This window comes from Conger conger, chromosome 17, assembly GCF_963514075.1.
Source record: "Conger conger chromosome 17, fConCon1.1, whole genome shotgun sequence".
Lineage (NCBI taxonomy): Eukaryota > Metazoa > Chordata > Actinopteri > Anguilliformes > Congridae > Conger > Conger conger.
In genome coordinates this window covers 34930867-34953343 of record NC_083776.1, presented here as the reverse complement: position 1 = coordinate 34953343, position 22477 = coordinate 34930867, and the positions used below count along the sequence as shown (strand labels likewise).

At 43.4% G+C, this 22477-nt stretch overlaps 1 protein-coding gene across 4 annotated transcripts; it reads right to left on the bottom strand.

Moving 5' to 3' along the window:
• Positions 1 to 5679: 5679 nt before the first annotated feature.
• septin10 (septin 10) lies at positions 5680 to 22172 on the bottom strand. 4 transcript variants are annotated; one of them, XR_009705890.1, is made up of 10 exons: positions 21995 to 22172; positions 20999 to 21113; positions 20467 to 20662; positions 19445 to 19631; positions 14276 to 14437; positions 13613 to 13709; positions 12926 to 13094; positions 8426 to 8558; positions 7712 to 7956; positions 5680 to 7117 (listed from the first exon to the last, which is right to left on the bottom strand). XR_009705890.1 is itself a non-coding variant. In XM_061226469.1 (10 exons), the coding sequence occupies exons 1-10, from the start codon at positions 22022 to 22024 to the stop codon at positions 7102 to 7104; spliced, it is 1290 nt and encodes a 429-aa protein (XP_061082453.1). In that variant the 5' UTR covers positions 22025 to 22168; the 3' UTR covers positions 5680 to 7101. The 4 variants fall into 4 exon arrangements, 2 of the variants coding, with proteins under 2 accessions (XP_061082453.1, XP_061082452.1); XR_009705889.1 differs by having other exon boundaries at positions 20999 to 21116; positions 21995 to 22170; XM_061226469.1 differs by having other exon boundaries at positions 7772 to 7956; positions 21995 to 22168.
• Positions 22173 to 22477: the final 305 nt, after the last annotated feature.

Here is a 22477-nt window from a genome sequence, read left to right as displayed (position 1 = left end):
TGCGGTGTGAGTCTTTCTCTTTCTACTTTCACAAATGTATCCTGTGCCATTTATCATGCAGTCGTTGTGTGTTTTCCATCCCGTTTCAGCCTGGATTCTGCTCCTTCATAAAATATTGTGGGACTGTACAGCAGGGGGCACTAAACCTGTAGCCCCTAGCTCTACTCAGGGGTGTGATAAAGGTTTTTAAATCCAATTTTTCATTATTTAAACAAACATTAGCACAACAAATTAGTTCTCAATTGCAAACAATTACAGATTGATTGCAGGTAATTTTAGTTCGGTTTTTTTCTTTAGGCAGATCAGTGCCACATTACACACAGGTATTGTACAGGAGGGTCAGGGTCTGCCCATCATTACACAGCTCTGTTTCAGAAGTGGGTCTCGTGGTCGTCAGCGTGTCTGGTCCATACGTGTGTGGGACTTCCATGCCCTGTTACTATCACTGTGTATACAGTGAGATCCAAAATTAGTGGCACCCCTGACTGGCAATGCACAAAAAATACTTTTTTTCAATGAAACCAACCAAAATCATACATTCATTTAATAAAAGATCAATTTCACCAGATTCAAGGTTTCATAATTGTTGGCACCCCTGGTACAAGTGCGTACGAGCACCTCTGGTTGCCCTGGAGTCGTGGCCCGGGCTGGAGGTGACAGGGCTTGAAGAAGGCCACCGGGGGGCGGGGTTGTAGCAGTACATAGGCAATTGAAAATAAACACGGTGCAATTGGCCACCAATTTGGGAGAAAATTGGATTAAAAAAAACAAAACAATGTTATTATAATTGAACGATTTGGTCAGATACAGCATGGAAACAGAGATGCATAAAAGGAGAAAGCATCCTCCCCATGGTGAAATATAATGGTTCGAGGCTGTTTTAATTCCAGAGGTCTCTGGGATTTGTATAAAGGAATGGTCCAAAATCCCTCTAAATGTGTTCCTTAAACTTGTCCAGGAAAAGACTCCATGCTGTTATCCTTGCCAGAGGTGCATGCACCAAGTACTAAACCTTGAACATTTTTATTTTATGAATGTATGTTTTTGTTGGTGCAATTGAAGCCAGTAAATTTCAGGATTTTCCGTGTAGGAATTTAGAGTTTATTTCTATGATTATACATATATAACTATTTTTTGTGCAATGCCAGTCAGGGTTGCCCATTATTCAGCACACTGTACATACACCCATATAAATAAAAACACTCAAGGACACTTGTTTCTCTCAATAAGGTGACCTGGCTTATCTGCATTGACATTAAGGGTCAGGGAGAAGTCTAGACATAGTGGCAAACATTGAAGAAACCTGCAGAAAATGTCTATTTCCCCCTCCCTCCCTCCCTCTGTCCTCTCCTCTCCTCTGTTGGATCTCCTTGAGCAGGGCCAGAGCCCCGTGTCCAAGTGGACTGGGTGTGTAATTGGAAATTTCAAATCTTCTGCCACCGACCTAAATGACAAACCAATTTCCTCTCCACGCATAGCTGGGGAAGGAGGGCTGCAGAAAGCTGTCAGCTATGGACAATCTAAATGCAAATGCAGGTGATTATTTCTGAGGCCCTGACAGCCAATGAGGTTATTGGTTTAGAATGCAGGGTGTGGAACTTAAGGGTTTGTTTTTAGTGAAACAGTGCGTCTGTTAACAAAAACCTAAATAACTGACCTTTTTTTTTTTTTTTTTTAACTGGGATAGATTGCTATGATGGCACCTCCACACAGTTTTCCAGAGCTCTATGTTCTGAGGTTTGATTGGTCAGAGGATGTCAGGAGGGGGGGGGGCTGCAGCCGTGGCGAGAGAAGCAGTGAAAGTCACCCCGTCTGTGATCTATTAGCCGAGTGTGTTGGGGAAATGTTTGCACTGGATTGGAAGTGGCTCACCTCCGGCTCAGTAGCTCCTTCTAAATAATGACGGACAGCAGTGGCAGATATCGATTGAGATTTCCGCGCATCGCTGGGGTGCTGTTCCAGCCTCTCAGCGTCTTTGAAAATCAAGAGGTTGGATCAAGGGCAAAGTTTTTTTGCAGATCAGGCGACTGTAGATAGAAGTGTTTTAATAATGGAAATGAACATTTTTAGAAAGGACACGTACCCCAAACTATTTAGCAAAATAAGCAGTGGATAGTCACTGTAGAGTTGGCTTTTATGGGTCAAAGAGCTATAAATGTTGGCCTGTCTTTACACACGTATGATTTCAGGTCCCTTAAAGAGGTTTAATGTTCAGATCTACGTCTGCAGTGTAGATTATCATATTATTATAAACTGTTCTAGCTTGAAGTAGCTTCATTCTGTTTTTCATGTTGAAATCATGATACAGCCTGTTCTCTCTCACACAGTGACAGCAGACGTGCATGTTTCAGATCACTGTTTGCATGCCAGAAGCTACTGTCTTTGAGGTGAAGGACCTTCTGTGCAGTCTTTGCTCGTGGGCAGTAGAACCCACATCTCTGGGTGCTCCCACGGTGTGGAGGCAGAAAGTCGCCATTTTCACCCACCCATGGATGACAGGTGTGCATTTCAAACCACAAACTCTCGTCACGCGGGAGATGAGTGGTCATTTTTGGATTGAGAGTAACATCTTTCCCCCCCCCACAAATCACACTGTATTAGAACTGACAGGCAACCCCCCCCCGCCCCCCCCAGAGTCAGCACCGAGACAGACAAGAGGAAGTACGTCCATGTCAGGCCTCATCCTCCTCTCCTTTCTCCTGATCCCTCCTCTTTCGCTGGTGCCGTATCTTTGCACACGACTGGGGAACTTCAGAAGTAGACTTATGAGCGGTGGAAAAGTCTGCCTTTCCTGAAGTGGTAATGCCATTTGTCATGGATGCATTTTAACACTCTTTTCAAAACAGGAGAGAAATGTTTCGTTGGGCAACACCGGCACCCCGCTCCGTATTTGCCCACCGTGGAAACCCTTTACCGGCAGAATTAATATGTGTGGCAAGCTCATTTGATGTATCAATAAAAATGTATCAATTTGAAAGAAGGTGGAAAAACTGGAAAATATTAAGCACGTTAAACAATTCTCTCTCAGACGGCAGGGGAAAGCTCTCAGATCCTTCCTGTCTGACTTCAAAGTGATGGCGAGCCTACACTGATTCGGCTCCAGGAAAAATGAATTATAGACAGACCCAACATCTCAATTTCTTTAAATCATGTTGCCACGGATTTACTGAAAAAATCCACCACGGTGTGAAAGGTTTTTACGCTGAAACTGCTGATACATGGGCAACTGAGTAACTAAATTATTCAGCAGACGGAATAACCTCTGTCCAAAATTATTTTTTACTGGATATATAACTGTCGGCCTTCCCTTCTATGGGACTGGCATCAAATAAAAATTAAATTCATTTTGTGTGGATGGTTTCAAAGATGGAAACACATAATACATATTAAACAGTAGATAAGTACAAAATCGAATTTCTGAAATGTGTGAATAGAAATTATGGTGATGATATTAACAAGAATGAAATATAGTAAAATGTGGTTTTGCACATTATGCCTCTTACCATTGAGCAGAGTTATTCCTCATAGACTCAATGCTTCCTCCTTTGACCCGTTACCTTGGTAACCACTCTCTGCTGTAGTTTAACCTATAGGCTATATTGTTTACACCTACCATAATCCTGTAAAACTTTGGTGGAACTTGACAACGACTGACAGCTTTTAAGATTTTTTTCAGGCTCCTTTGAATAATTCAAATTTGTTTCATCCTTGTATTGAATTGTTTCGCATCAGACAGCATAGTCTTTCTCCAAATGCTCAGCAGCCATATATTTCACAGCCCCAAGCAACCAAATCAATTAATCTTGTTTGTAAATTAGACGCACCCAGTTAATGCAGTATATTTGTGCTTTCTGTCGAACAACACCAATTATTGTCACTGCTCACTTTCCCCAGTTTTCTCATATTAATAACCCTTTTAATATTAGGGTATTAAAAGGGTTATTGTAAAGTTAGTCATCAGAAACACAGGCGGAGATAATCATTGTTGAACGTTGTGGTGATGGCGGTGTTATACGCAAGAACACGGTGTGTTTAGGCATGATGCATTTGTGGTACGTTTCTAAAGGACAAATGTCGTGGAAATGCACTTCCAAGATGTCCTCTACCTGCCTTGGCTGACCATCAAGGAGAGGACAGAATCAAGTGGTCTGCTTTAGTTCGTGAAGTGCTGCAGTTTGTCAAGGCAAAGGCTGCCTGGCCGGCAGTTAACCAGCACGGACGGTAAGTATGTTAATCGGCTCGGAACAATCAGTCACCTGCGCTCCCCAAGCGTGTTCGCCTATTGAATGCGAGAGTCCTGTTTGAGTTATGGGTTCTATTTCTTCTCCATTAAAAATGTATGGAAAGGGCCCCTGTTCATGTGGACTGCTACATCCCACCTAAAGATGCCAGATGAGGGAGGCTGGTGCATCTCGAGGAAAACCATGTCTACGGAGAGTGGCCATGAACTAGAACAGCTATTCAGCAATACAAATGAATGTTTGGTATTTCTCTAAAGAAGATAATACAAACATGCGCTCTTGGCTCCACCTAGTGGTGATTTCATGTTATTGTTGTTATTGGTCCTGTTACTGTTATTGGTCCAGGAGAGCTAATGGGTCTACTGGTTTCTGCTTTTACCTTAAAATCTATCAAAAAATTTTGATCTAAGAAAAAAAAAAGAAGGTAAAATTGATCAACTAAGGGCTGAATGAAAATGAGTCCATCCTGTCTTACTAGGACTTCGGTTGGCCACTCCAGCAAAGTACATTGAGCCAACATGGGTCTCCTTCTGTCCATTCCATTATAGAACAAGAAACAGATCGTATCCAGAGCAGAATGTGCCGGTGTCGATGCCGGCAGCCCGGCACGGCATCAGTTTCAGTGGCTCGCTCTCACAATGTTGCTGCCATGTAGAAACAATGCTGCAACACTGACAAAACATTCCGGCAACATTGTGAGAACATTGTTAGCTGGGGCGGCGCTGAGAGATCGGTGGGCTTCAGATGGCCTGGGTTAAGTGTCTCATTGGTCAGTAGTGACCCCTACTGGACGGTTGGGCACTGGTAACTGCAGCAGAAAAGCTGTGGCAGGAGGACCTTTCCTCCACTGCGAGCTGGGCTGTGATGAGAGGGTGCAGTGGCTTCCAGTGGTGAGCCTGACTGCGCTCCACCAGAACCAGAGCAGAGGTGGAGGCAATGAGGTTTTCTGTGTGCTGTTGATTCATTTAAAATACACACTCCTTTTTCTGAGGTTTTCTTGAGGTCATCACTTCATGCATGACTAAGTGAGGCTCTATGGCATCAACGCTGCAGCAATATTGGCCTCCTTAAGACATTTCAACACTCTGCTTCTTTTGTTTTTGTTTTTTGGGTCAGGGAGCTATTTTTGCTAACAGACGGGCTCTTCTTGTGCTGTGCCCGTGTTAATTACATCACACCCACTGAAGAGAAGGTGCAGCCTGTGTTTTAAAAAGACTTCAAAGAGGGCTTGAATAATGTGAATAATCACTCAAATCAAAATGTATCCATTCTGACATAAAATTCAAGTTACGAATGACTCTATACTCAGTGCTCCACGTGCATCTCTTAATAGTGATTGTCCTCTATATGCAATGTATATTCCTCTAGCCCTATTGATATAAAAATAATGTATGTTGACCAGTCGCCTATTGATAATCAGGACAAATTGTCACTCACCTTCTGAGAACTTCAAACATTTTATTTTCAGTAATAAACACACCCTTAACCCCCAGTAACACTGCTTACTTAAATACTTGGCCTTTTTCCAAGGGTACAAAATAGTACAACACGGTGAATCTTTGGTGATTGAGTGGCGTTGGCATGAAAGCTCTCCCACACCCAGACGCGAGGCGTACGGACATGTTTGCCTGCCCCACCTGTCACCTGAGTACTACACGCTGAATATGAAACTGCACATCACACAGAGTATGAACACATTTAATACTGCCTCTCCCTCCTGTCCCAGCTGCCAGTGACTGCCCCTGACCTCAGTAAGGCACACAGACGCTTCAACGCACATGCCACCAGGAAGCATTTCAATTACTGTTCTACATAAGAATTGCATAGTGTAAGGTAATATTACCTATACTGGTACAAGATATATATTTTAACAACAACAAAAAATATTCGCCAACGAATACAGAAAGAAAAAAACCAATGTGCTTCCCCTTGATTGTGTTGACGATGGATCGTATCTGAAGCGGTGCGGGTCACTCGCACTGCTGAGTTTAATTAAACTAATGCATAATTAGGCTACAAACACCATGGTGTAAAAGTATGCAAAAGGCTATTCCTCAATAATAATAATAATAATAATAATAATAATAATAGAAAAAGTACAAAATTATTTTGCGCAAATTGTTCCATGATTTTCCACTGAAAATGTCAACAAATATACAAACCTGCACCTGTAGCAACTGTCTGTACGGAATGGACAAACTAATCCCTGCTTTCAGGCCTGTGACACAATTACATTTCACAGGTAGTTTGAAGCCCCAGTTTGACACATTAACAGATATACATTCACATAGATATATATTCTCGTGTATTTGATTAGTACTGACCATGTATCTTTGTGACTGTCACTTCTACACCAAAATTGGGGCAGGGATTTCCAAATCCGTTCGACACACATTAATGACAACAAATTGTCTCTGAAGTGACAGGGCAGTGTCAGGAGTTGCCACTAGGGGGCCATCCTAGAAAGGACCACACACCATGGGCAGAGGAATCCTACTGGCCATGATGTTCCCTTGAGTGGTTGACATGGTAGTGTTAACACGGCACGTTGTAAACAGGGCGGGACTTCTGTCCGTTCTCGGGGGGTCATCTAGTGACACCCCAGTGTCAGGGACGCGGACACTGTGGCAGGTGCCCCCAAGAGGCAGTGGCTAAAAAAACAAGAACATGCATATTCTGGTACTGTAGTAGAAACATATAAAAATGACCAAGGGGAATACAGCCACAGCTTGGTAAAAAAAAAATGCACACAGAAGAATAAGTAAAAAGAGTGTGTGGGAGAAGCAAAGAGGGTAAAATGGTAGGCTGCTGGTGTGCGTTTGGTTTTTGACTAGTGGGGCCATGGACGGGTGACGTTTCTTCACATAAAACCGGAGCTGAAAGAGAGGAGAAGGGAACACACGTCAGCCCCGCAAACAGCCAGCAGCCATCTTACCCTCCGCCAGCACCCTCTCTTCACGCAGAGGATTCTGGGTACTTTACTGTTGGTCTCCATTCTTATCCATTATCCCAGAGTAGGACGACTGATCCAGGACCAGGTTTCCCAGTCCAAACCCATAACATTGATCATTACAGGCACAGTGGCAATAATGACTGTAGATCAGCAAACATACACAGAGGCATTTCACAAAGAGGGCAGGTTAATGTCCTGATTGTACAGTGGCTTGGTCATGCTGGATGCCCTGCTCCTAAGGAGCTTTGAATAGCTCACAATCACGATTTAGCAAACAGTAAAAACACTTGCAAATATTCCACCGTATTTTAGATTCAGCATTGAAATTTACGAGGAGTGTACAAAATCTAATAAGAGGTCTTGTATTCCTGGCAAATGTGTGAAATAGCGTTCTATTGTGAGCAGAAAGTGATTATTTTAAGGGGCTGCATTTTATACAGGGTGTGTAAGGCCTCTGCTGGGCGCTTGTGTGTTATCACAGCCTCCTTGTTTCAAACGGCACTGCTGCTCGCCTCACCCCCATGGAACAGGAACACGCTGAAGACGAGCACGATCGCACTCTCCCTCCCTCACTCACTTCTTGCGGTCCTTGTCCTTCTTCAGGTTGGCGTTGGTGTTGAAGGACTGTGCCTGGAGCAGCTCCGTGGCGGCCTTCTTCTTGCTGAAGGTGTTGATCTGGTCTTCCAGAGCCTTCCGCTTCTCATCCAGCTTGCTCTTCTCGTCGTGGTGCAGACGCTTCAGCTGCTCGAACTTCCCCTGCAGCTGCAGCACAGAGGGAGGGTCAGTGCACCGCCAACACTGGCCACACGGGGGCAGCACAGAGGGAGGGTCAGTGCACCGCCAACACCGGCCACACGGGGGCAGCACAGAGGGAGGGTCAGCACACCTCCAACACCGGCCACACGGGGGCAGCACAGCGGGAGGGTCAGTGCACCGCCAACACTGGCCACACGGGGGCAGCACAGCACGGACAGACAGCACACCGCCAACACTGGCCACACGGGGGCAGCACAGCGGGAGGGTCAGTGCACCGCCAACACCGGCCACACGGGGGCAGCACAGCGGGAGGGTCAGTGCACCGCCAACACCGGCCACACGGGGGCAGCACAGCGGGAGGGTCAGCGCACCGCCAACACCGGCCACACGGGGGCAGCACGCCCGCTCTAAAGAGCCGTCTCCTCCCAGCGACCCAGGTACAGGCCCTCGCTCCACGTGGGGCCCCGGTACTGACCTCTCTCTCTGCATCCTTCAGCTCCATCTCCTTCTCCTTCACCCTCTGCACAAACATCTGCCTCATCTCCTCCTCCCGCCGCTGCAGCTCCCCCAGGAACTCCTGCCGCTTGGCCTCGTAGGTCTGCTGCAGGCTGGGCACACACAGGGAGGCAGGGCCAGTGTTCACACAGCCACGCTCTTTCAAAGGCCTTCTTACAGAGTTCATGCTGTATGGCTTGACAGTAAATACCCACGAGTTAAAGCCGACAGTCTTCACTTTCATTTGAGTGCATTTACAGCCATACGGAGTGAACCGTGTAAGAATTACAGCCCCTTGTATCACTGTCCAAATACTCACTTACAGACTGTTAACACACCGTCATACACATATACTTACTTACAGTCTGTCTCACTCTCTCTCGCACACACACACACACACACACACACACAGACACACACACAAACTGCCGACTGCTCACACACACATACCCATTAACAGCGCCAAGCACACTGGCTCTCCAACTTCAGATGGAAACCTGAAACCCGTACACACACATGCAGAAACCCATCCCTGGACCCCACCATCACAGGCACACCCACGGCATGTCTCCATATGGATCTCATCCCCTGGGCACACACTGAGCCAGCAAGTGATTCAGAAATTATTTGGTGGGGTGGAGTGCAAGTTGTGAGCTGAATCATCTCTGGCCTGAGGCTGGCTGTTTGACAGCCCTTCCAGCCATCTCTACACACTGTCCTCACTGGGAGCTGCCTTGCACACCCCACATCACTGCTTGTTGAGCTAATCTGGCTTTTGAGAGAGATTTGCCATGTGGAAATACTCAGGACATTCCAGGGAGTAACACGTCACATGACAAACCCCTCCACAGTGCAAATACAGCCAAGCACAATGCTGTGTTCGCTAATGCCTTTCAGTCATTTCAGTCATTACAGTGGCCTTTACCGATCTCCATTAACACTGTGATAGCTTATGACTTGCACTCATTTACAGTGGCCTTTACCAATGTCCATTAACACTGTGATAGCTTATGACTTTCACTCATCTACAGTGGCCTTTACCAATGTCCATTAACTGTCACGTTTCAGGTCTGTCTCGCCATGTTTTATGTTTATTTATGTTTATTTATGTTGTCTTAGTCACGTAGTGTCTTATCATGTATTATGTTGTCTAGGTTCGTCATGTTGTTTAGTTATGTTTCGTTACGATTTATTTTCTTGTCATGTTTAGTTATGTCTCATTACGATTTATTTTCTTGTCATGTCTAGTTATGTTTTCGTACGATTATATTACCTGGTTATGTTGAGTGATTATCGTCTTAGTTTCGCTTTGTGTTATGTTTTGATGCATGTTTATTGTTACGTTAACTGGTCGTTGTTATGCATACACTTTTACATGTTTTTCCGCAAACCTTGCGTTCCGCCTTTTTTCTCTCTCTCTCTCTCTCTTTCTGTCATTCACTCCCTAAGTGTTTCCATTTGTCTATTTACTAAAACTACTAACGCTAGATTGGGTAGAGACTAACAAACTAATCATGTGTTCATGTTACCTTACGTTTCTCGTGCATGTAATTTACTAATTTACTAATGCTAGGGCAGGATAGGTTTATTACTAACGATTACTAATCTCCTTGTTAAACTTGTCATCCATCGCACCGGTTTTTCATTTCCTTGCTACGCTCTAACTAATTGTCTGCACCTGTCTACACCCGCATTTATAGCCCAGTCGCGCTACTGTTCACTGCGAAATTGTCTGCCTCTGTTTACCACGCAACTCTTGAGCATTTACTACCATTGATTACACGTTACGATCCACGCCTGTTTACCGACCATTGTTTATTGATTTCTGTTTTGTGACCATCGTTTGTTTTTTGACTACGTCCTCGCCTACCGTTTTTGTACTTTTGCTTCGCTGATTGTTTCATGGTTTCGACTCCCGCTTCGTCCACGACTACGCCTCTGCCTGCCGTCCGTCTGTTCATCTGCCCCGCTGACAGCTCTCCTGCTACCGGACCTCCCTGCACGTCTACCGACTACGAGTTTGCCTCTTCCCTCGGCACCGTGCTTTTTGTTTGTTTACTTTTTGTTTGGCTGGATCTACGTGTATGGACTTTGCTTGTGTTGACTACTCTCCTGGGATTCGTCCCGAATAAAGCCCTGAGGGGTCTTTATATTACTATTGTTTCTGAGTCGTGCATTTTGGGTCCAACCCCCACGCACCCGTCTCATTAACACTGTGATAGCTTATGACTTTCACTCATTTACAGTGGCCTTTGCCAATCTCCATTAACACTGTGATAGCTTATGACTTTCACTCATCTCCAGTGGCCTTTGCCAATCTCCATTAACACTGTGATAGCTTCTGACTTTCACTCATCTACAGTGGCCTTTGCCAAGGACCGAGCTCCATTAATGAGCTAATGCCTTTCCCTCATTCATACCACCTATACCACACTCCATTGAAAACTGTGATAGAAATTGTCACAACACAGTGAGAGCCAAAGCCACAACACTGTAATAGTAAATGTGACAACAGTGCTAGCCAATGCCACAACATTGCGATAGAAAATGTCACAATGGAGTGATAATTAAAGCCTTCAGTGTGTGCAATACTGAGCCATACGGACAAGTCCCTCTGCTTCAGTGAGTAATCAGCGCACCATAAACGGTTTTAAGGACAATTTCTGTGTAAAAAGTGGCCGATATCACACTGTGTAACTTCACTGCTTTCATGAATGGGGGCGACATTGGCTTAGGCGGTAAGAGCAGTCATCTGGCAGTCGGAGGGTTGCCGGTTCGATTCCGCCCTGGGTGTGTCGAAGTGTCTGAAAAATGCTCCTGACGAGCTGGTTGGTGCCTTGCATGGCAGCTAATCGGCTTTGGTGTAATACGCATCAATTGCACAGCCCTTTGGATAAAGGCGCTATATAAATTCCAAACATTTACCATTTACCATGAAGGAGTCTGTACAGTTGCCCTGAAACCCATTCCATGCAATGTTCTGCTTCTGCCAAGGTCTCTGGAGATTAGTAATGAATGCAGGTGCCTATCTGCTCATGTAAGCACATGAGCCATTATCAGAGATAATATTGTACTTTCTCTCACCTGAGTCTGAAAGAAACAACAGTATTATCTTTAATCTTTAAGAAACCAGCTCTGTGTTGGGGCTGTAACCTGGAGGCTAAGGCACGTATTTAAAGAAATCCCGCTCAATAACTTTCCACGGCCTGAGGGCCCGGCACTGAGAAGAACAATATGGAGCGGTAATCTCCATGCCGGGGTTTTCATTGAGAGCTGAAAGGTCTGGTTCGGGGGCAGGGGGGCAGGGGTGTGTGTGTGGAGCTGTTCTGTAAACCTTGCAAACATCTCAAGAATGCCTGGCCACACGGGGGTTAAGTAAACAGTTAAGAGGGCTGTAGGTCTGGAAAGTGGTTTAAGGCGAACAGAACCGGTGGTGAAGGTGAGTTATGTAAACTCTGTTATGGCCGGTTTTTTTGCGTACATATGAGGGGGAGGGGGGGGGGGGTTATTGACTGGATTTATTTCAATCTCCCCATTCAGGCCACCGATGAGATATTTGGTCATGGATTTCCAGGGAGTGTTAAGTTGTATAATGTTTCAGCTCTGTGAAAGTTATACAAAGGGAAACGGAATATGTGTGTATGAAAACACAATCTAGACTGTTTTTGGCTAAACTTTAAAGGGTACAGGAATTAGCTTGTATGTGTGGTTCTGAGCCAGCATTATGTCCCAGCAAATGATGTTCCAGAAACCACACCATCTCACACAACATTTTTTTGTATTCTCTGCAGTGACCTAAATGTTATTCAGTTCACCTTCTCCTGAGCTGGTTGTTTGTTGTTTGTTGTCCAAGATAGATTCTAAAATTTCTCAATTCATGTACTGAGTGGAGATATGCAGGTGGTGATTTGCAGTACTGTAGTACCATTATTGATATTTGCAGGAGGTGATCAACAGTACTGTAGTGAGAGTATTGATATTTATAGGTGATTTTCAGTACCGTAGTGATAGTATGGATATTTATAGGTGATTTTCAGTACTGTAGTGATAGTATGGAGATTTATAGGTGATTCACAGTACTATAGTGATAGTATGGAGATTTATAGGTGATTCACAGTGCTATAGTGATAGTATGGAGATTTATAGGTGATTCACAGTACTATAGTGATAGTATGGAGATTTATAGGTGATTCACAGTGCTATAGTGATAGTATGGAGATTTATAGGTGATTCACAGTGCTATAGTGATAGTATGGATATTTATAGGCGATTCACAGTGCTATAGTGATAGTATGGATATTTATAGGTGATTCACAGTGCTATAGTGATAGTATGGAGATTTATAGGTGGTTCACAGTGCTGTAGTCACAGTATGCAGATGTACAGGAGGTTCACAGTGCTGTAGTCACAGTATGCAGATGTACAGGAGGTTGACAGTGCTGTAGTCACAGTATGCAGAGGTACAGGAGGTTGACAGTACCTCACTGGCTTGCTCTCGGGGTCGGTGTCTTTGAAGCCCATCTCCTCCAGTTTGCAGCGGCGGTAGAGCTCGTAGTGGCGGGTGTGGGTCTGCTCCCGCAGGTCCTCCATGTTCACACAGATCAGCATCTCCCTCAGCTTCACAAAGTCGCAGTGGTTCTCGTTCTCCACTGCGAATCAAACGCCCTTTCACATGCCTGTTTGTGCCAGTGTGGATCATGTACAATTAACAATGTCTCCTGTATCCTTCAACAGTGATGGGTCTTGATGGGTGTGTTTCTAGTTGGAGGCTTATTTGCAGTTATCCTGTTTAAAATTTTTTTTTAAACATTTTTTATTGAGGTTCCTGTGATGCATCTACTGTATCTCGTCATGACAGCATTGTCAGAGCAGTAAAACAGTTTGAGCAATTAATAGGGCGGCCTGTAGCGTAGTGGTTAAGGTAAATGACTGGGACACGCAAGGTCGGTGGCTCTAATCCCAGTGTAGCTACAATAAGATCCGCACAGCCGTTGGGCCCTTGAGCAAGGCCCTTAACCCTGCATTGCTCCAGGGGAGGATTGTCTCCTGCTTAGTCTAATCAACCGAACGCCGCTCTGGATAAGAGCGTCTGCCAAATGGCATTAATGTAATGTAATGTAATACATGTCATTAATGAGCGAAGGTAAACGCGAGCTGTGAGCCCTACCTTGGACCACACCCCAAGGGTACTGTCGAGCTTTCACCATTTTGTTCCCGATCTTCACTTCTTCCGTGCTGCCCACCACGGCGAAGGGGAGGTGACCCTGAAGAGCACAAACACCTCAGCGTTTGAGCCACGAGCCACCTTCCATCGTCTTTATCTCACTCCAGATTCCTGCTCGTCTGATGGTCATGGCTTTATTGCAGTGATTCAGCTAAAACAACAGCCGTTGAAGACTAGTAATGAAAGATGCTACAGTGCAAAGGGTATAATACCGGGCCGACTTCACTGAAGTTCCAGGCACACTTCAAGGAGGAAAACATAAATTAAAACCCCTTTATTGAATTAGCTAGTGTATCAGTAAGACATCAAAAATAAAAAAAAGTCTAACGGAAAAGCATTTCATCCATAGCAGCCTTTATCTGGGCATGACTAGCTATCCATATCATTAATTCATGATCTGGGCATGACTAGCTATCCATATCATTAATTAATGTATTATTCAAATACAGATCTGTAATTTTAATCTCAATACAGTGGTTATTGAACTAGAGTAGCTGCACTTCCAGGTGTCCAGTGGGAATGACTGGTGTGCATTGTCTCTGACTGAAGCCTGCCGCTCCGGTCAGAAAGCGCTTTTCCGCACGTCGTTTCTGGAGCGAGACTCACGTTCATGGCGGTGTTGATAGTGGCGACGGTCTCGTCGTCCAAGGGGAACTGGTAGATCTGAACGCCGTTGCTCACCAGCTCGCTCATGATCTTGATCTTAAACTTGTGCAGCTCGCTCTTTGAGATGGTGTCTGCCTTGGCAATCACTGGAATAATGTTGACCTTTTTGGGAAAAAAGAAAGAAAGTTCAAAATATCACCTTCGACACCGTGCAATATTGTAACAGTTAAACAGTCAAAGTGTTGCACCAAACACTAAAAAAATACCTCCTGAAATTACTATGGACACGCCTTGTCTTCAGCTATTTTCTGCCTGTTTTTCTGTTTCCCTGACAACAGTGCCATCTGAACCACAGTGCCAAAGTCCACCCATTGAGTGTTTACAATAATGTACCCACTAATAACAGGTGAGACGTAGGGCTTTAATTTGACCCTGTGCAGCCAAAAACAGACAAACGCATGGATTCAATCAAAATGTGTCCTTGTTTTCAACATTTTTCTTCAGAGATATTTCAAAATCACAAACTGTGAAGTAAAGTGTTTTCATTGAATCTGTTTTCATTTATGTCAACATCACCCTGGTGTTACAAGCAGGGGTCCGGGGATAACAGTTCCACATTGCAGCAAATGGTATATTGATGGCCTTACAAGATAATATTACCCACAAAAGTGGAACCTTTCCTTTTCAAAGAAAGCATGTGAAAACCTTCTTAATAATGATCTGAATACATTTTGAGAATCAGTTGATAAATATAAATGAAAATTACTTTTCTCTGTGCTTTAACAAAAATTGGCAGAACCAAACCAAACCAAAACCATGATCTGTGACTTTTGTTTAGCGTTGCACCCTTATTGTGAAGGTGTCTGAACTAAAAAGGCAAAAACTGATTTTCTATGCTACGGTGGGTTTTCCATATCAGAACATAAGCTAACAGACAGACTGTTGAGGTGGAGCGATATGTTGATATACCAGTTTCACTCAACATACTGTATTGTTTAAGATTGTGCATGCTGTAGCATGCTGAAGCATTGTTCAGGTGCGTGTTTTTACTCTTTAACTAAACTGATTCTGTAATTACCTTATTTGCGAAGGTGTGCAGTTTTTGCACCTGATGTGGTGTGAAAAAATACAGTGCGCCAATAAATGAATGCTTTTTGTGCTCAGTCAGCTACATTTTAATTTTACATTTGGCAAAAAATATGTACCAGTTGAAATAATATTATGACAGATGAACTTCTCATGCTAAAGAAATTATCTAGAATTCTAAGGTCTAGAAATATTTACGTCATTATCAATGAATATGTCTACAATGTGACTCAATTCCTGGAAGGAAATGCAAACTATAACAACGGCAAAGCTGCTCCAGCTCACACATACAGACGTTGGGTTCTCAGTGTTTTCCCCATCTGCATTCAGAAAGAGTCTCTGAAGCAAAGCCTCTGGCTGTAAAAACAGGCTCCAGAGGGCCGTAAAACCACAGGAAATCAAACGCTCCAGTTTTTATTTTAGGGTCACACAGCCTATGGTTTCAGCCTCTCCGAGGAAGACCAAGTGCTGCTCTATTCAGAGCGCACCCTACAGAGCCCAGAAGTAAAACTAGCCCTTTCAATGGAGGAAGAAAATGCATCTGTTACCGCAGGAAACCAGTGTACTGCTTTTAAAGATTACCTTCAGTTTCTACTGTTGCAATGTATGCATGTCCATTATCTCTCAACACTAATTATTATAGATGGAATTATAAAAGATTAACAAGCTCAATTTAATGAGTTAATTACATATGTTGTGTGTGTGTGTGTGCGCGTGTGCATGCATGTGTATGCGGCAATTGGCAACCATCTGTGCTCCACACAGTGATACTACAAAACCTCCCTGGTGTAATACTGAGACAATTTCAAATGACTAAGAAAAGGGGCGGTCTTCTTCCTTAAACATTAGTTTTTCAATTGTGATGAAAGTTATATGTATAATATACATTTTTTTTTAACTGTATGATGGGTGGGAGGTGCAGGAGACAGGTAAGCCTAAGGGCTAAAAGACTAAACGCTCAGCCAGGAGACCCCAGCCCTTAGCATGCTACCAGCTCCCAGTACAGACACGACATATTTCCAATAACAGGATTAAGGCAATAGGATTATGTGATTACTTCACTGTGCGAAGCTTTCCAATCATGCACTGTGTTATTTACTCTTAAGTGAAAACTCCTTGACCCAAGATGAAGAGTACATGTTATGTAATATGCCACAACACTTAGAAACCTAGTCACTGCTATACGCTCGAGTTCTCTGCGATCTATAAGGTGTAGCACTGCAGCTCTCAGAGTCAGAAACACAGCTTGTAACCAGAAGTTTGCAGGCTTGATTCCCTCATGGGTGTCTGTACCCTTATTAAAAAAAGGTCAATAAACTGTAAATGATGAGTGAATACCCTGTAGAAGTGGGCGATATATTATGTGAACGAACATGCTCTATAATGTGAGCAAACTCAACTGCAAGATCAAACCGGAATTTTAATGCTGTTCAGAGTTGATGAATCATCAAAGTGAAAGCAACATTTTGCAAACTGACACACTATGAACATTAATTGGACTGAAAACTTTCAGAAAACATCAATGAGAAGAGGGCTTTCTAGGGAATTCATGATCAAAACATGTTCATATATTTAGTGTGTTTGCAAAAAAATCATAATCAAAATCAATAGCAACCCCCCCCCCCCCCCCATTTCTCCTAAAAGTCCTAGTGCTTGCTTTCAAATCACAGGCTATGTTGACTTCTACATACCATAAGAAAAGACAGAGATCTCCGTACAGCAACAAAAGCAGTTTTAAAACAGGTATTTGGCCACTCCAGTGAACAGTGAAACATAAAACTAAAGCTGACACCCAGACGTCACAGCGCAGGTTTGGCATGGCTGACATGGTGGGAATGCAGTGCCTGTTCGGTCCTGTCAGGCTGGACTTACTGGAAGGAGCGTACCATAGAGATGTGGGGAAACCCATCAGGTGACAAACTATTTCCTGTAAACCTGTGCAATCACAGAGCCGGCATTCATGAGAAACACCTTCAAATGGAAAAACATCAAAAACCTCCAGGAATTAAGCCTCAAGACAACACCAATGGCTTTATGACAGTTCTGTGTGCAGGAAGGAGTTTCCAGGTGTGTAACAAGAGAGGGACGTTTCCTGACTTCACCCGAATTGTGAGCGTGGTTACACCACCGTCTGGCTTTCATTATCACAGTAGCCTGTTGCAGTCTGGACTGGAGCTCAAACTCCTACCAGCAGCAGACTTTACTGCACAGCTCCCTCAGTGGTGACACGCAGGGTCATGGGGTCAGGTGCCACTCACTGCTGCCTCGATAAACCTGGGCAAATAAACCTGAAGGACTGCACCAGTCTGTGTCCATTGTGACCTGGGAGCAACATCTGTCCAACCGAAAAGGCAATCCACTCAGCAAGTATACAACACACAAGCCAGAAAGGGAGAACCTGAGAAGCCATCAGGATTAACCTAATGCATTTCCTTCACCTACAGTGAACAGGCTACAAATACCCAGGCGATCTGTGGAGAAAGCTCTGTCCTCTTAATGCCGTTTCCCAAGTTTCCAACTTTTGTCTGGCAGAGGCCTCCTGCCACTGGAGAAATTTTGTAACCCAAGCCAATAGTACGGAAAAATCTCACAATGCTCCCCTTTTTAGGTAGGCCAAGCTGGGATTTGCGCATGTAACAGAGCTCTGTGAAATGTTTGAGCCCGTTGTGGGGGGGAGCACCCGCTGTTGGCTGAATTGTACTTTTGCTCCTTTATTCAACAAGTGTGAACAGGCCTAGACACGCTACCCAACTTCCCCAATGACTAACCTATTTACTGTTAATAACACCAGGCAGAGATTGAAGCTCCCCACGCCTAGGCACATTAGGCACATCTTTTTGGCTTTCATTATGCTCTGAAAAGCTGAACTCATTAGTTATTTGATTGGATATATCAAGTAAGATTCCTTATCCCTGAGAGGCTGTGCAGAGACCAATATGATATGATAGCTCTTTAAATTGTTCTGAGGTTAAAGCAGATAACAACGGCCCAGTCCGACATCTCCTGGAACAGGGATTTGTAAAATTTCTGAAAACGAAAACACTCAACACCGGTTGCGCGTCCCACCACATTATACATCTGGAGCTTAAACCATGTCTGTCCTAGAAACTATGAATGTTTAAAAATAAACATAACCTAGTTTTTCAGGCCATATAATCTGCTCTGAATACAGTGACATATTAAAATTGTGGTCATCCTGAGATAATCCAAGTGATGAAACTCACCCAAGCCACCATTTCAAGGACATTTATGTAATTTCAGAGTCACGCCCATAAAAACCATAAAGTATGCTATATTCCATGTACTATAATTTAAAGGACTATGAAAATCACTTGTACATCCGAGAACATGAACGCTGTCCCAGGAACAGCTCTTTAAACCTCTGAATCTGAACCCCATACATAATTCAGCAGAATGTGGATTCTGCATCCCGAACAGTTTTCTTGGTGGAATCATGTCCATGAACCATGGGATGTCAAGCTTTTCAAAATGAACGTCAAAAACTTTTCAAAAATGCAAAAACAACCAATTTAAAGCACCACTGTGAATACTTGCTTTCTAGCACTTTCAAGTGCTTGATTTGTTTTTAAAAGCTGAAACGGAGCTTCCGGGATATGATGTATATATGTATGAGTGAAACAATTCTTCCAGGGGGAATATTCAATGTGTGGGGAGTCTATTAGTAACGTCAAATGAGGAGGAGTATGTGAAATGAGGAGTATGTGAAATGAGGAGGCGCCACATGGAAGGATATTGATCGGAGGGGAACGGAAAATTGACATTTGGTCGACATTCACACCCACTGATGTAAAGTCCATCATACATAAACATCATAGTGTATATACACCATGATGTATATTAAATCTAATTGTTTTCCAGGAAGAGAATGGAAAAAAGCTTTGGTATGAAAATACACAAGTATTACAATTTTATAGAATATATACTTTAAGACGTTCCCGTATGGTTATGAAGAATTGACTAATCTGAGGAAAAAGTTTTCATTTTAGCTTGTCTTTAACTTCAGGACTTTCAAGGGAGTGTGAGAACCCTGGTGTGCATATACGGGCACAGAGAGACTCGAACCTTGCTGTCCAGCTTTTTCATGGTGACCAGGTCCAGCGACTTGAGCGAGTGTCCGGAGGGGGCGATGAAGTAGAGGCAGGCGTGGATACGGGAATCGTGGTAGTTGTGCAAAGAGCGCTTGATCTTCAGCTCCTCCTGCAGGTACGACTCGAACTGAGTGTCGATATAGTCCACAACGTGCTGGTAGCTGCGCAGCGGTAGGAGACAGATGGTTAGATGCTAGAGCAGGGGTGTCAAACTCAATTCCCAGGGAGTCTGCAGGTTTTTGTGGTTTCCTTTCAATCCGCTGACAATTAAGTCAATTAGCCAATAAATGACTTGAATGAGCCACAGGTGCTGAGAACAACCCGAAAACCAGCAGACACTACAGCCCTCCAGGACTGGAGTTAAACCTGCAGACACTACGACCCTCCAGGACTGGAGTTAAACCAGCAGACACTACGGCCCTCCAGCACTGGAGTTTGATACCTGTGTGCTTGCGGGAAAATAGCCAACACCCTGCCCTGAGAAAATTTCCTGTTATTTATTTAACACAACGTTCCCCAGTCACCATTCCACACTGTAACTCTGCATTACACCTGTGTCACGCTCCACTTCATTGCAGTCATGTCAAGACATTGAAGGGAAACAGAATATGCTTCTGCAGAATACCTTATTTTGTGTGTGAGTTTCTTCACAGATATTCTGAAAACGGATATGTATTACACATGTATATTAACATTTTACTGTTTCTTAACCTTTTATCAACTGCAAAGTTCATTTCCATTCATACGCACCGTAAAAACATATCCTATTCCAACTTTAACCTAAATATAAAATTAAGTCTGCACTCAAATGACTTGGATGTGTCAATGGACCACACAGCTACTGACGTCTCTAAAACAAGGACTGTCAAGCAGCTATATTACATAAGGACACAGAGGAAAGGATCCTGCCTGCAAAATAATACAAACGGGTCTCTGGCTTGAATAAAAGCAGAAGGACTGACCCAGGAGTGGGTGGATGTCTGGACTTGTGCTTACCTCTCCTGCTTGTTCATCTGGTCCCCAAAGCCCACGGTGTTGACGATGGTGAGTTTCAGCCGGACGTTGCTCTCCTGGAGGTCGTAGGTCTGGGCGTGCAGCTTCACCTTAGGCTCGAAGTGGGAGGACTCAAAGTTCTCAAAGTTGGTGTTGAACAAGGTGTCCATCAGGGTGGACTTGCCAATACCCGTTTCACCTAGAACCATAAGAAACAAAAATGATTTGTGGATCCATCCTTAGAATTCAATGAGTATTCAGTGTGTAATCATCCTAAGGATAAATGGACAATGATGGAGGCCTAAGCTTCATTACTCATTGCCCTTTCACCCATTACAGAACCAGGACTGGCACAGGTTAACGGAACTGGAGAAAATGTTGTGTATAATTGTCATAGCATTCCCTGATCAAGCAATTCAATGTCTGAAAAAGCAGTCAAATATACTGCAGTGGGGGATTTTCTACATCCAACAACTAAGAATATCACATTTGTTTTATTTTCTGAAAATCATTATTTTAATTTTTATGTTCTCACCAATACAGAGGATGTTAAAACAGAAGCCTTGACATGTCGATTTGTTGACGAGTTGATCCGGCAAGCTGTCAAATCCAACATGACCAGACAGGGAAAGAGGACGTGCATTTTTGTCCTGCTAGAAAGACACATAAATGTAATATTTAATACACATAACTTCAAAATATTAGCCTTTGGACACACCTGGCATGACTCAATCACTACATCAATCAATCAATAAACAGCAAATACCTTTTTTAATATCGGCATGAAACAATACATGTGTGTGCATTTCAGAAACAATTTTCTGACAAATAATTCCTCTAGTCTAATTTGTGATTTTAGGCCCCTACATGTAGCATTTATGCAATTATATAACGTCGTTATTACTAGCGTTACAGTTTTTTTGTGTTTTATGTCTGCAACAACGTAAAATGACTGAGGCGTCAGATGTATTTTCATTGTCAGTAATTTATTTTTTAATTACTGTTTATTTGGGTTAAATAAGTTGACTAAACAGTTAAAGGGCGAATTTATTAGCCAGCTGATTACACAGTAGTTTGCCATTGAAGACCATAACTGCCACAAAAAAACTCCGCATGTTAGCTAACGTTAGACTATCCAACAAATCACTTTAAGACTTCAGGATAACCCAAGATACTGATAACTACCCCCACATAAGGTAACGTAGTGCTGCACATATCAGTAGCTAAGTTACATACTTAGCTATGTGTTGAGGAAGCTAGCTAGCTATCTATTATTCATTTCCTCTAAGTTTGCATAACGTTTGCCTTGGAGCTTTATCCATCTAATGTTACCTGGATTGACAATAGGACTTGCAAATATATCAAATAGTCGGCGAACGGATGAAAGAGGTCCAAGTTATATTCAAAGGTAAGCGGAATGCAACCGTTACGCTAGCCAAATGTAACTTCCAAATAAACTTTCGCTACTTTTCTTTCAAGTTTAGTTTGCCAATAGCTATGTGCAAAGCCAGGTAAAATAAAATATACGTACCAGCTGCCGAGCAACATCAGACGAAGCCATAGCTATTTTAAAACCACCAAATTACTATTTAGCTAGCGAGTTAGCGTTCTTAATTATAGGAAACTGTCTCAGATTTTCCCAATAGTGTCCAGCAAAGAATCCGGCTAGGACGCCCGCTGCAGGAATGCGAGGCTGTCCATTTCTTGTGGAAGCACTGGTCAGATGTGGTCAGCAGGCTAACTACGTTCAATGCAAATATTCTAATTTGAAGTGCCCATAACGCCATAATTTATTGTTGTTATTATAAATTGCACATACTGTCGAGATTATAGGTTAATAATTTTTCCTTGACTTCTACAACAACATACATTGTAAATTTGGTACAGGGTACCCCCACTACTTGAATGGTACGTACCATTTTTGAAGCCGTTCCGGAAATGGGTCTGGCTTTTGGGGGGCTTGAAACGTGGAAATTGATTCCATTTCGGCTCTATAAAGGAGGTTGCGCTAAGC

Excerpts from the sequence above, each read along its gene's own strand:
- septin10 (XM_061226468.1), bottom strand. The coding sequence starts at position 22,024 with ATGGCTTCGTCTGATGTTGCTCGGCAGCTG. Across the intron at positions 13,710-14,275 it reads CTATCAACACCGCCATGAAC|GGTCACCTCCCCTTCGCCGT; the intron begins GTGAGTCTCGCT and ends TGTGCTCTTCAG. Across the intron at positions 8,559-12,925 it reads CCCGAGAGCAAGCCAGTGAG|CCTGCAGCAGACCTACGAGG; the intron begins GTACTGTCAACC and ends GTGTGTGCCCAG.